Raw genomic sequence first — 14,709 nt, forward strand, 5'->3', positions numbered from 1 at the left:
AATAAAAAAATTAACTGCGAGAAATCCCGCTCGTTTTATGAATAAACAAAGTTTGCAAATCTGCAAAGGCCAAAGGTTTATCTGGAAAAGTCAGGAGTGCGCAAGTGCCGCGGAAATAAACACGGATCGAACACAGATTTCTTGGTTGCCCCAATTTTTTGCAAACCAGCAGGGTTCGAAAATAGAGCATAATTATGCCTTTTGTTCGTAATTATTTGGATTATTTGAATTGTGCTTCTATGGTGCTGATCACATTAAATCAAATATATAGCTCTATCCTTATAAGGTCAATATAATTTGTTATTATACTATGGAGTTTAAACGTGTAGAATGCGCGAGGACGAGAGAAGCAGAGAATAGCCCACGGACTTGGGAGTTTTGGCCGGATCAATACACACACTGAGCGCGCACGATTGATGATAAGTTTTCTATACTCCCCCGCGAGGAATTAGGTCACTGGAGATGATGCACCATTCAAGTGCGCTGGACTTGCAGGGAGCTCTCGCTGCTCTGAAGAAGACCCGATTGATTGAATAATTAATTTGGCTTCGTAGCATTTTATGCAAAGGAGCCAATCTTTGCAACGATTGGATCAAATCGCTAAATATAGCAGTATTTTTCAACCTAGCTTTATGCAGAGGAAACATGTTACACATTAACAGAAACAACGCATTTTGTGATATATAGCTTTATATTTTCAATATATTAATAAGATCTTTATTATCTATCTTGATAAAATACAAATTTTGCTTTTCAATCATTTTCCCATCTGATTCAAGTGTTAGTTTCACTGTTTAAAGAACTTAAAAGCAGGCAGAGGTTGCTCCAATTTCGGCTAAAATTTGAATCATATAAGGAAGGCCGATAAATAATACAACAGTTCTCCTTGTTTTTGTGAATGCCTCGGTGGTTGCAGGTTTGTCAAGTAGGGTGTGTGCAAAACGCAGCAGTTCTGCATGCGGTTCAATATATATTTTTTCGTCTAAGAGAAAAACAAAGACCTATTTGATAGATCAGTCTAAGTAAAAGGCCAAGTATTGATTCTGGGAGACATAAAAGATTACGGGGGTGGTTGCTAAAGCACAGAAAACATTCACATTGTTTTGTTATCCAGCAGAACAAACATCGGTAGGGTTAACAAGATTGCAGTTTGCGCGGTTCAACAGAAAATCCCGAGACACCAATAATGCATCGGGCTGTCGCAACATTGTCCATGTCCAAGGCCTTCCTTAATTAGAGCGCACACAAATCGTCGGCGCGACGCCTTGTCTGTATTTACACGAGAACTATTCAAAACCCCCAAGTAACCAAGCACAAAATAAAAATAAATAGACAACTACCTAACTGCTTTAGGCCTATGAGAAACCTTAGTTGATAAACGATTCGAGCTACCAAGTAACTTGTACTGTGTCCCATTCAAAAATTTAGACGAAAACCATCGTTTGTGCATATTTGCAGCCAAAAACTAAAATACAGTAAAAATCAGTCGCGTTTTCTGGGGCTGGCTAAGATTTCTCAGTGCGTGTGCTACTTTGAGTGGCAAAACAGGGGAACTAGGTGTTTCGGAATCCAGCTAGGTAAAAAGTAACAGTAATTAAAGCCAATCAATCTCAGACTAACATCTGACAATAAGACCAAATCCAAAGGATTAAAGCCAATGTAACAGATAACGATTCTGCTTCAGAAATTTCTAAATTTCAGTTGAGAGGCAGCGGACAAAGACACAAAAAAACTAAAAAAAGACCAGATGAAAATTCGTTCAACAAAAAGGTGTGATAACCTGACCGTTGGCCATTTGTTAGAAAAGACTTACTTCCTACTGGAAAAAATAAAAATCATAATATAAAACTAAAACAACACTCGATATTGAGTAACAGCAGCAAACCCTTGGTTACTTGGTCAATGCGTAATCATATTTTTCGTAACAGCATAGAAAACAAATAATCATAATAGCATTGTAATGATCACCCTCACATAACAACATCAACAAGTTCTTCATTTAAATAGTATTATCTCCATTACTTTAAATATTTATTGTTTAAAGTTTAGTGTTACGCCTAGCACACAACACAACGTAGGTCCGGGAGAGTCGGCCAGGAGGAGCTTCCACATTCCAAGACTGTCCACCCCGCCTGGATCCGTCAGCGGAAAGTTTCCATAGTTTAATCCCGTCAATGCTCTGTAAATGTCCCAGATCATTCCCTGGACATTTTACACTTAATACTTCTTTGAGCTTATAAAAATTATCAACAAAAATGCATTTCCGTGTTAAAATTCTTCCGAACCGCTTAGAGTATTACACATAACTTGCTTCCTACAAGCATATCTATATGGCATTTTGTACAAATGACACGCACGCAGATGATTGACTTTTAAAAACATTTGCTCTAAATCTCAATCTCTCAACACTGGGGGCTGCACTGCGACGTGTCCAAACACAGACGCTCATCAAATTGCGAAACGCAGTAGAAAATAGGCAACAAAATTCACGGATCACTCGGCCAAGAGTTTGTCCATCAAGCAACGCGATAAGTCAAGTCAGCAAAGAGCACATTTGAATCTAGGAACTGCTGGAGGTCGAAGAAGAATTAGAATTTTGATTCATTTAACCACTTTTCCTCCAATCACATTAACTACAGAAGGATAAAAGGTGAGACGCGAGTGTTATTGCTTCATATAACATAGCGCTGTTAGCTTTTCAGGTCGATTCACTATCGAGCTTCATCATGCGGCGAACTAGCAGACTGGTTAGGGGAGTCATCCCCTGTCATCTCATCAAACTTGCCGGCGGAAACACTCTGTCGCAGCAAGTCCAAATCTTTGCCCTCGTAGTTACGCTTGATACCACGCGGCAGACCTCTGCACGAGGAAAGGTTTAGTGAGGACAGCTGTGGACACCGCAGAAGAACGTCTTTCACAGGGCCAAAGCTTATTGAAGAACCAAGCAGATTTAGACTCCTGTAAACAGAGAAATATATATGATTCACCTGATGACATTACATGTATTTATCATCTTAGATCTTAAAATTAAGGAAGTAACCAGGAATAGACCCAAAACCTATCTTGAAAATTGAGTGTTTAAGGAAGACTTTTTAAAAGTCAATTTTTACTTTTGATATAATAAATATTCAAGCATTTCCTGAATCATGAAAATTTTGTGGATAAAACTTGCTTCTCTATTGGTAATATGGACTTGAAAATAACTTTCAAAATATTAAAGCTATTAGAAGCAAGTTAACTTAACAATTTCTCTCAGTTGGTATATCGTTTATGTCTCACAAGAAGGGACGACCCCCCTGATTTCTGATAGCGAATATTCGCATCTCAATAATGTCGCACATGAATAACACAGGCTCTAGGGCAGAGAAGAACCACCATGCATGCTTGAGGACTTTTAAGGCTAAGCATTATTTAAAAAAATACACTTATCACTAATTAAAGTTTTTAAAATTATCAATACCTAAGAGGCGACTCTTCTCCTTTCTCAGCCAGGGCGTACACTGCCTGGTCCACTGCTTCAGTGGCTGTACTCCAGGCAAGGTCCAATACTATTAAACTATGACTCCACTTTCTCGCTAGCAGCTCCAGTCCACTGCCAGGTGGACGGGTCACTTCACAGCCTGTCAAGAGCAAACAGTTAAGAGCCAACCAGCCATGTCATTAGACTCACCAGAGAGGTAAAGGTGCTCCAAATCCCATGCAGGGACGCGAACTAGACTCGAGTCAGAGATGCGAGTGCATCCTCTGACATCGAGCAGTTTCAGGTGCTGAGAGGTTTTGAGGATTCTCTCGATCGAGTTGTCACTGACCTGTGGACTTCCTCCCCTCTTGTCCACGGCCAGACTCAGCTCCTCTAAGGCAGGGAATCCAGGAGAACGAGCCTAGCAAAAAGTTAACTGGCATTAGAAAATTGGACACTCAATAAAATGATTTAAAATGCAAGGTATTTTCTAAATGTTGAGGCAGGCAATACTTTTTCTTCTTGCATCTCACTATCCCCTTCATAAAAACAATTTTTGTAGCAAATCATTTGGATTTAAGCAAATTTGAAGGCGCGTTTTTTAATGAAGTGATCAATCAAATTGACTTGAACAATTAATCATCTTAATTAAGATTAGATATTCTGAAGATATGGTATTTGTGTTCATGTTTTGATATAAGAAATCATAAAATTGAGGATAATAGACTTACTTGCTCTTGTAGTGACGTAGGGGCTAAAGAAACGTTGCTATTTGCGATCCTAAAGACGCGGAGCTTGGAGCAACCTTCTTGAAGAAACTCCAAAGGAATTTGCGCCGAAGTGATGGCAGCAGTTCTCAGATTAGACAAGTCTAAAACCTGTTTCCAATGGGATTGCGTCAGAAGCAGAAGCAAAATGCAAGTTGAAGGCAGCGTTACCTGTAGTTCTGGACAGTTTTCAGCAACAGAGTGGAGAATCTGAGTAAGTCCTGCCATAGTGTTGTTGGCTAGTGAGAGTTGCGTGAGGCGAGCACCCATTTGATGGGTAAATGAGCAGAGCGCTGCAGGTGACACAGCTGCCTTTGAGTTTGGATTTACTTCCATCTGCAAAGCAAAATCAATTGATCACTTCCATAGATACAAATTAAAAATAATCAGGTTACTTACGTTTATGCTAGTCAAGTCTATTCTCGATAATTTGGGGCACCTGTGCGCTAGCAGTTCCAAATGGTCCGACTTGAGGCCGCCCCATCCTGCCAAACTAAGTCCATCTAATTTATCACCGCAGCAGCCAACCACCAGGTGCAGAGACATTGTCATGTTTGACACTTTCCACCTAATTAAACAGAATATCCAAAGTTAGAGCGATTTAATTTCTCTGTTTATGTTGAATTCTTGTAAATATTCAAACTTTACTAGTTTGCCAGGGAGATTATGGAACATATTTTGCCTTGACCTTTTGCCACTTTTTTGGTCATAAGCGGTCATTAGATTTTTTTAAAGTACACTGAGAAGCTTTCAAAATATTATTTCATCATTAATAGCAGAAACGGAGCTACATGATTAAATTTAGTGAAAATGCGCTTCAGATAACACCAGATATATAAACTTAAAAAAAAAACTATCAAAATAGCTTTTCATTGCACTATGCTTTGAAAGCCTTTGGCTGATAGCTTAAACGTTCAATATGCACGGCCGCAGGGAAAAATGGAATAAGTCAATGTTTAAGCTTAGAAACACGCACCCGCTGATATTCAAATCGGTAGCGCCTGAGAGTCTATTTTCGCAGAGCCACCGAAGCACATGGTCGTTCTTATGCACGGCTTTGATGCGAGGGATGCTGAGGTCGACCACGTTCCACAGTGACGGTGCGATGGCCACGTTGCGCCACAGCCTGCACACTTGCGCCGCCCTATAATGGAAATCAAGAGGATTAGCGAATGAACAGTCCAAGCTGTGTCGATAACGCACCTCACTAGGAATGGCAATGTGCCCTCCTCCTGGGTCACCATCTCAAATATTCTGAGCAGCACTTGTTCTGGCAGTTTGCAGCCCCAGTCAGACTGCGCCTCGCCCTGCTCCGTCCGGCCGTCCACATTGAAACTCTGGCTTGGCTTCGGTCCCTCTCGCCGGCCCCAAGCTTGCGATCTGTCTTCTTCCGCATCAATCATTTCAGAAATTGACTCGTCGTCACTGTCCGAGTTTTTGCGCTCTACGTAATCAAGATAAGATTGTATCAGTCAATTTTGCTGTTTTGCATATTAGCAATTTTAATATCAACAGAGTGTGCTCCGTGAATATTTATAAAAACGTGTACTGATTTTGCATTTAAACGTAATTTTTGATGACAATTCATCACTACTGTTATTTAATAAAGTAAACTTAGAACAAGCAATTTCCAATTATATTTTTTTTTTACTTTTTGAGCCTGAAAATGTCCGATTTTTGTTCAATTTGTTACTTTATTCATATTATCAAATAGTATAAAATTTCAACAATTGTTGTAATTCTCATTACATGGAAAAAATGTTTTTAACACTCACTTGTCTTGTATTTTTTCTTTTTCCGTTTTGTTAGCTCTTTTGATATTTTTGCAGGCTGAGGCACAGAATTGAATTTCTTGATTTTAAGCTTGATGCCATTGGCATCAGGCGCAATCTGGCTGCAGTACTGCACTCCAACCATTCGGGCCGCTTTCATGCCAGGCTTAGGCCCACGCTTCTTAGGCGGCCCTCGGCTGACTGATTCAGCACCAGGTTCCCTGGTCCGCTTTCTTCCTCTGCCGCGTCCTCGCGGCGCTTCAATCTCAGTGGTAAGCATTTGCTGCGGAGGCATCACCTGCTAGAGAGGACATAATTTGTTGACAACAGTTAATTGAGGTTTGCGGTATTTTGAGATTTTTGATGAGGTTAAATCACAGAAATGTTCTACAGGTTTCAAAATTAAGGCTTTTGTCACAAAATTTACGACAGCACAGTGGTTGAATATCTCTTACATTGACATGTGTGTAATTAGAAGCTGCATCTTCGGCGGAGGGAGCGTTTGGAGTGTTGGGAGCGACGGCAGGACTGGCGTTTGGTGGTATTAATGGACTAGTGGTGGGCAACGCTTGATCCTCAGGTTTCCCAGGACTCACCTTTAATATAAGATCATTCACAACCGTTCATAAATGCGGACAGCAAAGAGATAGGCTAAATTTTCATAGCTAAAAACATTATTTATTTGTGCATTTTGGTCCAACAATAAATGGACAAATTTTGACGGATAGATTTATAGTTTTACCGTCCAATTATATCAAACTAGAGTTTCTTTTAATAAAAGAACTTTATTAATTTAAAGTTAAATGAAATTCGCTCCAGAAAATTGTTGAAAATTTACAAAATGTGATTTTTACAGTGCACCATATTATGAAGATTATTTTGCTAACCATTTATTGGGAGATTTAAATTTTGATTATTTTTTTGCAGTTGGCAAGATAAATTGTATGGAGAGTAGCTATTTACCCAGTCCCGGGAGAGTGGCTCTTCCAGCATTCCTTTGAACTCGTCGGCGATTTCGTTGATATCCGAGACACCGTTGTTCTGCACAGAGAGTGCGTTGTTGATATTGGTGTCGTTGAGTAGAAACTCGCGCAGGGCCGACTCAGCAGGGTCGGACAGGCTGCACGACGCAGGATTGAACATGTCCATGTTGGGCGGGCCGCCCATGTTAAAACACGAGTTCATCGGTGGGTCCATCGTGGAGTCACACTTCTCGGCACAACTCACTGCACGTCAAGGGTCATTTTGCGGCTCAGCCCATTCGGGGCACGCTCAGGTACACTCACGTTGAAAGCTACACGCACACGGGCGGTTATGCCAATCGCATTACAACACAGCTGCCTGCAACAAAAAAATCAAATTATGATTAAAAACTAACCTTGAAACAAATAATTAAAACTCTAACCTGAAGAGTAATGACCAAAAATATGAATAAGGGAGATTTTGCTAGCCTTTAACTTAATCTGAGTGCATTTATTGGCGTAGGCAAATATCACGAAGTTTTTAAATTAAATAAGTCCACTGCGAGTTGATGCAGCGTTGTTTTTTCTTTAGTTGGTTTTAAGTGCCGATATACAGCTGCTAATCAGTCCAGTAAAAAATTCTTTGATTCAGATTTTCCTCTGCCATTTTTTCTGTCCACCCTCATTTAGGGAAACATAATGAGGTTTATTTCCATTAAATGTGAGACAGTGGTTACTAGTGTTTCTATAAAATTAAATTTAATGCATGAAATTGATCTGATTCTTTTTAGTTTTTCAATGGGTAGCGCAAAATGAAATAATGTGTTTCCAATTAAAATGGTTTCGGAGACCGACCACCAAACCTACAGACTATTCAAATCCTAAGTAAGAAAAAAACAACACCTTATTGAAATGTGCACAATTCCCATGTCTTCATGACAGGCAATATTGCTTTGATTTGAGATTAGAAGCCAATTATGTCGTTCACGGGATCTTGTACAATGAAATTGAATGAACTTTGATTTGGCCTCGGTGCCCTGGAATGGGGTCTGCCGCGGCGGCGGGGTCTTGGCAAAGCGGGTGGGCAGGGCACCTGTGTGCAACCTAACGAAGGCTGCGTCTAGAAAATCGATCGGAGGTGTGAAGGGAGCGCGGGGTTCGCGGTCCCCGAGGGGCCCGGGAGGCAGTTCGGGCCACGGGTGACCCAATTAGGTCCCAGCCAAGACGAAAAGCGAGCGAGACAGTCAAGGAACGCCCCCTTTTACCTCTCAGTGTGATTGTTTATGTTAGGGGGGTTTGACAGGTGTGGATTGCGACCCTCAGGGGCCTCCCCTGCGGCCCGCGCGAGCCCGGGAGCGTCAGCGGGGGCTCGGGGGCGGCGGAAGGGAGGCCCGGGGCGCCAAAGAGGAAGCGGCAGGCCGACACGACGCCCGTTAAGTGGGCAAAATTGGCAGAAATTGAGGCGGCTGTCGCAGTGATTTATCGTGTTTGGAGCGCGCAGTGAACAGAGGCGGCCGAACGGGCGGCTGAGTGGCTTACCAGGCGGCCAAACGAGTGGGTGCGAGCGGCCAGAGCTCAGAGGCGGCGGGCGCCAGTGGGACGCGACACCGCGGCTTTCGCTCCGTGGCCTACAAAGAACACAAATATTGCCGTCATCTTGCTTGACTACCGATCCATCTGACCTTCTCTCAACCAACCGGAAGTCGTCTTCCAAGATTTCTGCAAGCAGTGCGCCAAGCGCCCACTAGAGGGATGTCGTGACCCACATTCCGAATCGATACTCACTACTTGCGTCTGAATGCCGTGATCATCAGAGCCATCTGCTGGCCGTGGCTCCAAAGAGGGCCTGCAAATTGCACTGTGTTATGCCGCACAGGTTGCATAGCTGACAGGTGTGGATACCGTGGATGCGGATGGCGTGGATGTGACGCATGGTCAGATGCTAGGAAGCGCTTATTGTTAGTCAAATCGCTATCGCTATAACTCTTTGATAGTGAATTCACTCCGATTCACCACCAACTTCATCGTCAGTCCCTCTATTTATTACCTGTTTTCACAATCGGGAAAATAAATAATTTTCGCTGAAAAATTGCTATAGTTGAATTTCCTATATGCGTTTTTGTATAAATAAAATTTAAATTGGTGAGTTGTGTTATATTATACTATAAGTTATACATATTTTAAATTAAAAATGTTCTCAGCACATTATACATTTATAAACCCAGTAAATTTTGAGTTTTTTTATATTAAATAACTTATGAAATACTTCTTTGTGTATGTATTTAAGTTAAAACTTTATTTCCTAAAAACACGATCATCATCAATAAATAAATTAATAGAAACAATATAAATACTCTCAAAATTACAGTCCCATAACTTCATCTGCTACAACTTTGACGATTTCAAGCGCATCAGCGGCGGTGGGCTTGATGAGTCGTTCCGGAAGCATAAATCCATATTTTCCCGTGTCCGACAGTTCAACTACGTAAGAATACTTGATCCCAGCTTCACCTTTTGCCCAATCATCAGACGCGCCTTTTTATTTTAAATATCTATCATTAGTAAAATTGCTCACCGTTTTTAGCTAAATGATCTCACCTGATGATCTGTACAAGACCTCGGCTGAGTTTCCGACGGTGTATCTCGTCTTACTGAGTTTTCGCACAGCAGACGCTGCAGCGTTACCCAATCTTTTTAAATCATTAGCGTCAGAAGGCAACTCGTTATTTGCATAGCCGTATGGGTATAAGATCAGTTGGCCGTAGCTGTGGAAGGACAGGTACGCCTGCAATAAAAAGTATCATATCAGTCACTGCGGGCTCTAAATCTAAAGGCAAGTCGAATTTTTCAAAATGGTCCACTCTGTTTTTTTTTTAATTTTTATTCGATACTTTTATCTATGCAAAAACGCTAAATATTTAATTTCCTTTCATATATCTGTGAAATAAAACGACTTTTACCTGGAAATTAGCAGCCGATTCCATTATGTAATCTCTTATCGCTTTAGATTCTGGCTCTGAAAATCCTGCTGATCCGCGGTAGATCTGCGAGCAGCCGATGAAGCTTGAGCCCGAAGTGCCCCACTTGTAACCAAAATTCCTGTTGAGGTCGACTCCATTGCACGGTCCCCACAGGTCGGCCCTATTTTTGCGCCACAGACGGTCTCTCGTGTGCGAGTACTCGTAGCCGTCCACGTTGACCAGTGGTACAATGTGGAAGTCAACGTCGTCGACGAAGGAACGGTACTTGGCCCTGTTATCCACTAATTCTTTGATAATGTAAGTCACAGCGGCTGGTGTGATCCATTCCCGGGCGTGCATTCCTATTCAAATGAGTGAAAACAATTTAAAATCTGGAAGCCGCTATATCCCAACTAATCAATCAATTCCAAGTTTTATTTTAAATAATATATTGCAACTGCCTTGAATTTAAGTTACTCTCATTTTTCTAATAATAATTATTGTTCATGATTTATTTATTATTAAAACAATTTAAAATTTAAAAATTACCTCCGTCAATAAAAATGGCAGTCTTATTTTCGTTGCCACCAGATGATATTTTCAGCATTTGAATATCTCTGTTTTCCACGGTTTTCCCGATGGTTTTGAGCGTGCAAATGTCGGGATACGCGTTTGCATAGTGGAGCAGAAAGGAGTGGATCGTGCTGTACCTGTGATACTCATTCCAGTTCATGCCGTGGCCTGCAAAATGCAGTTAAATACACATAATATATAATATGCCGGTCGATCGCCCGCAGCGAAAGGTTTTACCTGAACGCAAAGTGCTGTTAGTGAGCGTTTCCGCTTTCTTCTCTTTCTCTATTAGTCGTTGCATATTCGGAATTACAATTTTTGGCTGGATGTCGGCTTCATAAAAAAGGGACAGCACTTCCTGCATGTTTTCACGAAGCACCATGAATTCGGCACGACTGCGTTTTTTGCTTCTTTTGTGCAGCCACACGTCGATTACTAGTCAAGAACAAAAATGGTATTATTTCAATGACGAATTCAAATGCGGTTTTGCTTCCTCAGCTTCCTAGCAGTTAAGATAATCAAAATAGTTCAATCACCTGAGTTTATTGATTTACAATATAAAACTCATCAACAAGAATATCATTATAATAGTGCGTAAACAGTTTAATGGAAATTTTATTATAACTGAGGAAATTTTAAACCATGTTCATCGTTGCAAAATTGTACTTTCAAAACATAAGTTCTTTATTAAGATGAGCCACTTAACTTGATTCGAACAACTTTCCTGCATTCAGCTTGAGCTATCTTTGAAGATTCAATTTTATAATAATTTGAGGCTACATTTTTTCTTTTTGTCTCATTATCATTTTAGGAGTCACACTTAATCTAAAACCACTCCATATTTAAAAATGTAATATACACCCTTTTTCAATCTACTCTTTTTTGTGTCATTAATTGTTAAGTAAATAAAAATCACGTAATCTTTAAATTAAAAACTAAATAAATAACGATATATATTTAGTTATTTAATTTTTCATGATTTCAAGCTACGCCTATGAACGTATGAACACTGTGATTTAAATACAATCTTGAAAAGAAAAGTATATTCATGAAATATTTTAAAATTTTACTTACATTCTCGATCTTCTAACTGCTGGAACATCCTTTTGTGCTCTGAAGATCTAAGTTTGACACTGAAAACCTGCGCTCCTGTATAATCCGCGTACTGCTCTTCGACATTCTTGTTTTCTCCATCAGTCGGAAAATTTTCAGTAAAACTTTCATTATCTTCTGTTACTGGAGTGGTGTTTGCGGGTTCATCAGTCCTGAAATCTTCATTTCTTACCGCATTAACAATCGTCAGTAATAGAAGCAACGCGCAAGCCGATGGTTCGAAACGCATCACACGACCTTCTCCTTGGGCTTCACACGATGGAATGAACCTGCAGTAACTGTTGTTCGCTGCTCTTAATATACCTTATATACAATGCTTTATTACAACTCATATGAAAGAGTAGGAGGTAATGACAAGGATTAAGAATACGGAATCGAAATGAAAACAGGTTCTTCGGCAAAAATCATGCTCTCCGCTCAATTACAAATCCTTGACTTGGTGAATGATTTGTTTTATGACTAAAATGAGTAAAATTTTCCTATAGCATAGTAAGAAGATAAATAAAAGAGTTAAAAACAATAAATTTTTTTTATTGAATAAATAACTTATATAGAATTAAAAAGTCAAGTTTTCAAACTTGCTTAATTTCGTTTGCCACGACCTTTACGATTTCCATTGCATCTGCTCCTGTCGGCTTGATAAATTTCGCCGGCAGCGTGAATCCATATCGGCCTTTGTCTGACAACTCAATGATGTAGGAGTATTTGATTCCAGCTTCTCCCTTTGCCCAATCGTCAGATGCACCTGGAAACAAATTTCCCGTAAATAAATATTTGCAATTTGTTTGACATCCAGCCTCCTACCTGCAGTTCTATACATCAATTTCGCTGAGTTTCCAGCCTTGTATATTGTTCCACTGAGCTCTTGTACTGCGTTCGCGGCAGCTTTTCCCACTCGCTCCAAGTCATCGACATCAGGAGGCAGCTCACCGCTCGCATATCCGTAGGGATAAAGGATCATTTGGCCATAACTGTGGAATGATAGGTACGCCTGGAGCGAATTTCCAGTTATAATATTCAGATTATTCACTAAGCTATAGTGTTTAGTTTTATAAATAGTTTCCATAAATTGCGGGCAAAATTTTTCACAAGGCACTATTCTCACGATTTTTAAATTTCCAAAATAATTAAAAGTGCACAGAAAAATCACACTAAAAATCATAACTCAATTTTATTATTTTATGAAACGTGCTGTGCTTTAGAAAATGATGCTGTTAACATCGCCATTAGCCTCACCTTGTAGTTAGCTTTTGATTGGAACATGATGTATTCTCTGATAGCCTTTGTCTCGGGCTCTGAAAAGCTCGTTGCTCCACGGTAGTCTTCAGAGCATCCAAAGTTGTGAGTGCCAAAATAGGCTGCCCATTTGTAGCCAAAATTTCGGTTCAGGTCGACCCCGCTGCAAAGTCCCCAAATCGAAGCTCTATTTTTGCGCCACAGTCGGTTCCTCGCGTGCGAATACTCGTAGCCGTCCACGTTTACAATCGGCACGATGTGGAAATCAACGTCGTTAATGAACGAGCGATATTTACCCCTTCTTTCCACCAGCTCTTTAATTATATAAGTCACGACGGCTGGCGAGATCCATTCTCTTGCATGCATTCCTGTAGACATTGATGTTTGTTAAGAAAATTCGAGTGATAAAGTTTGCAGATCAATTTAAATATTCGTTGATCTCAGAGTTGTTTAATTAAACGTGACCAATTTTGGCGTAACTATTCCGCCTTATTAACTCTGAATCTGAATCAACGAGGATGAAGTATTGTTATTCATTTACCACTCAAGAATCAAATATTTTTGCGCTTTACCTCCGTCTATAAACACAGCGGGTTTATTTTCTTCGCCTCCAGATGATATTTTGAGGAGCTGAATATCTCGGTCTTCAACGGTTTTCCCAATTGTGTGGAGGGTGCAAGTGTCAGGATACTCATTCGCGTAGTAAAGGAGAAGAGCATGGATTGTGTCGTATCGATGGTACTCATCCCAGTTCATTTTGTAGGCTGTTTTTTTAATTAGATAAGTTTGGAACTTATTTTTAAAATGTGTTACCTGCACGCGCTGAATTCGTTTTTGTAACGACTTCAGTTTTTTCCTTTTCAATCAGTCGTTGCATATTAGGGACCACAATTTTCGGCTGAATTCCAGCATCATACAACATTGTTAACACTTTTGGAATGTAATTCGGCATAACCATGAACTCCGCGCGGCTACTCTTTTTACTCTTTACATGCAGCCAGACGTCTACAACTAAATACAAAATTTAGTTTCTTGAAATAAAAAATATTAAATATTGAACTCACGTGATTGTTCCTGCAACTGCTGGAAAACGTGTTGATGAGCTGTCGTTTTCAGCTTGACGCTGTATAATTGCGCGCCCGAAAAGTCCTCGGTTGAGTTGTCTGCAACCCCGCTGAGAACATTTTCAGTGGTCTCTTCGTAAGCTTCAGTTTCTGGAGTAGTGCTCGGTTCCTCTGTTGAGAATTCGTCGCTGATTTCCGCTGCATTTGAGGCTAATATGATCAGCAGCAAGCAAGTCAGTGAGACGGACCACATTGCGACTGAATTATGCTGTGCGCAGAGCGGTCCTCTCCGGGTGGAACCAGACTCAAAAATGAACTGGTGGATCCTGTTATTCGGCTCTTTAAGGAGTTTATTTAAATAATTAACAACACGGATTCCTAGCATTGGCGAAGAAACAGGTTTCCCAGCTGAAATCTTGCGTAATCTCATACGTGAAAACCGCTATAATGCGATACCTCTGGTGAACGCGCACGTGCGCCAAAAATTTTTACTTTAAACCGGTGTCATGTGAATGATAGGTGCATAATATAACATACCCTTTTACACTATCTTAATCTTTAGGTGTTGAGCCTGGACAAGGACAAATTTTGTTACTATTAATATGAATGATTATTAAAATCTTTAAGCAAAGATTTTTTTAACTTATTCCCGTGATTCGAAATATCATTATCTTTCATCAAGTCATCTCAAAAGGTTTAGAATATTATTCTCCGCAGTATATAGCAGGAAAAAATACTTAGCATTAAAATACCACAGCTCTCTTTCATTATTTGTAATATTATTATGTTCCCAATGAGCTAG

The 14,709-nt window shown here is 40.2% G+C and overlaps 3 protein-coding genes across 4 annotated transcripts; all 3 read right to left on the bottom strand.

The window, feature by feature from the left end:
* Positions 1–672: 672 nt before the first annotated feature.
* Positions 673–8,683, bottom strand: Fbl6 (F-box and leucine-rich repeat protein 6). 2 transcript variants are annotated; one of them, XM_065487716.1, is made up of 12 exons: positions 8,501–8,683; positions 6,963–7,340; positions 6,455–6,595; positions 6,003–6,297; positions 5,431–5,671; positions 5,204–5,371; positions 4,627–4,795; positions 4,399–4,563; positions 4,192–4,338; positions 3,671–3,881; positions 3,461–3,620; positions 673–2,958 (listed from the first exon to the last, which is right to left on the bottom strand). In XM_065487716.1, the coding sequence occupies exons 2-12, from the start codon at positions 7,194–7,196 to the stop codon at positions 2,712–2,714; spliced, it is 2,178 nt and encodes a 725-aa protein (XP_065343788.1). In that variant the 5' UTR covers positions 7,197–7,340; positions 8,501–8,683; the 3' UTR covers positions 673–2,711. The 2 variants fall into 2 exon arrangements, with proteins under 2 accessions (XP_065343788.1, XP_065343704.1); XM_065487632.1 differs by having other exon boundaries at positions 6,003–6,300.
* A 555-nt stretch (positions 8,684–9,238) lies between these two features.
* LOC135942041 (carboxypeptidase B-like) lies at positions 9,239–11,894 on the bottom strand. The gene is made up of 6 exons (XM_065487971.1): positions 11,569–11,894; positions 10,732–10,929; positions 10,471–10,662; positions 9,922–10,283; positions 9,560–9,746; positions 9,239–9,496 (listed from the first exon to the last, which is right to left on the bottom strand). Exons 1-6 carry the CDS (start codon positions 11,834–11,836, stop codon positions 9,324–9,326), a joined length of 1,380 nt encoding a protein of 459 aa, XP_065344043.1. The 5' UTR covers positions 11,837–11,894; the 3' UTR covers positions 9,239–9,323.
* A 228-nt stretch (positions 11,895–12,122) lies between these two features.
* On the bottom strand, positions 12,123–14,337 carry LOC135941968 (carboxypeptidase B-like). The gene is made up of 6 exons (XM_065487843.1): positions 13,908–14,337; positions 13,657–13,854; positions 13,416–13,607; positions 12,844–13,211; positions 12,412–12,598; positions 12,123–12,352 (listed from the first exon to the last, which is right to left on the bottom strand). The coding sequence occupies exons 1-6, from the start codon at positions 14,335–14,337 to the stop codon at positions 12,180–12,182; spliced, it is 1,548 nt and encodes a 515-aa protein (XP_065343915.1). The 3' UTR covers positions 12,123–12,179.
* Positions 14,338–14,709: the final 372 nt, after the last annotated feature.

The sequence above is a fragment of the Cloeon dipterum genome, chromosome 1, assembly GCF_949628265.1.
Source record: "Cloeon dipterum chromosome 1, ieCloDipt1.1, whole genome shotgun sequence".
NCBI lineage: Eukaryota > Metazoa > Arthropoda > Insecta > Ephemeroptera > Baetidae > Cloeon > Cloeon dipterum.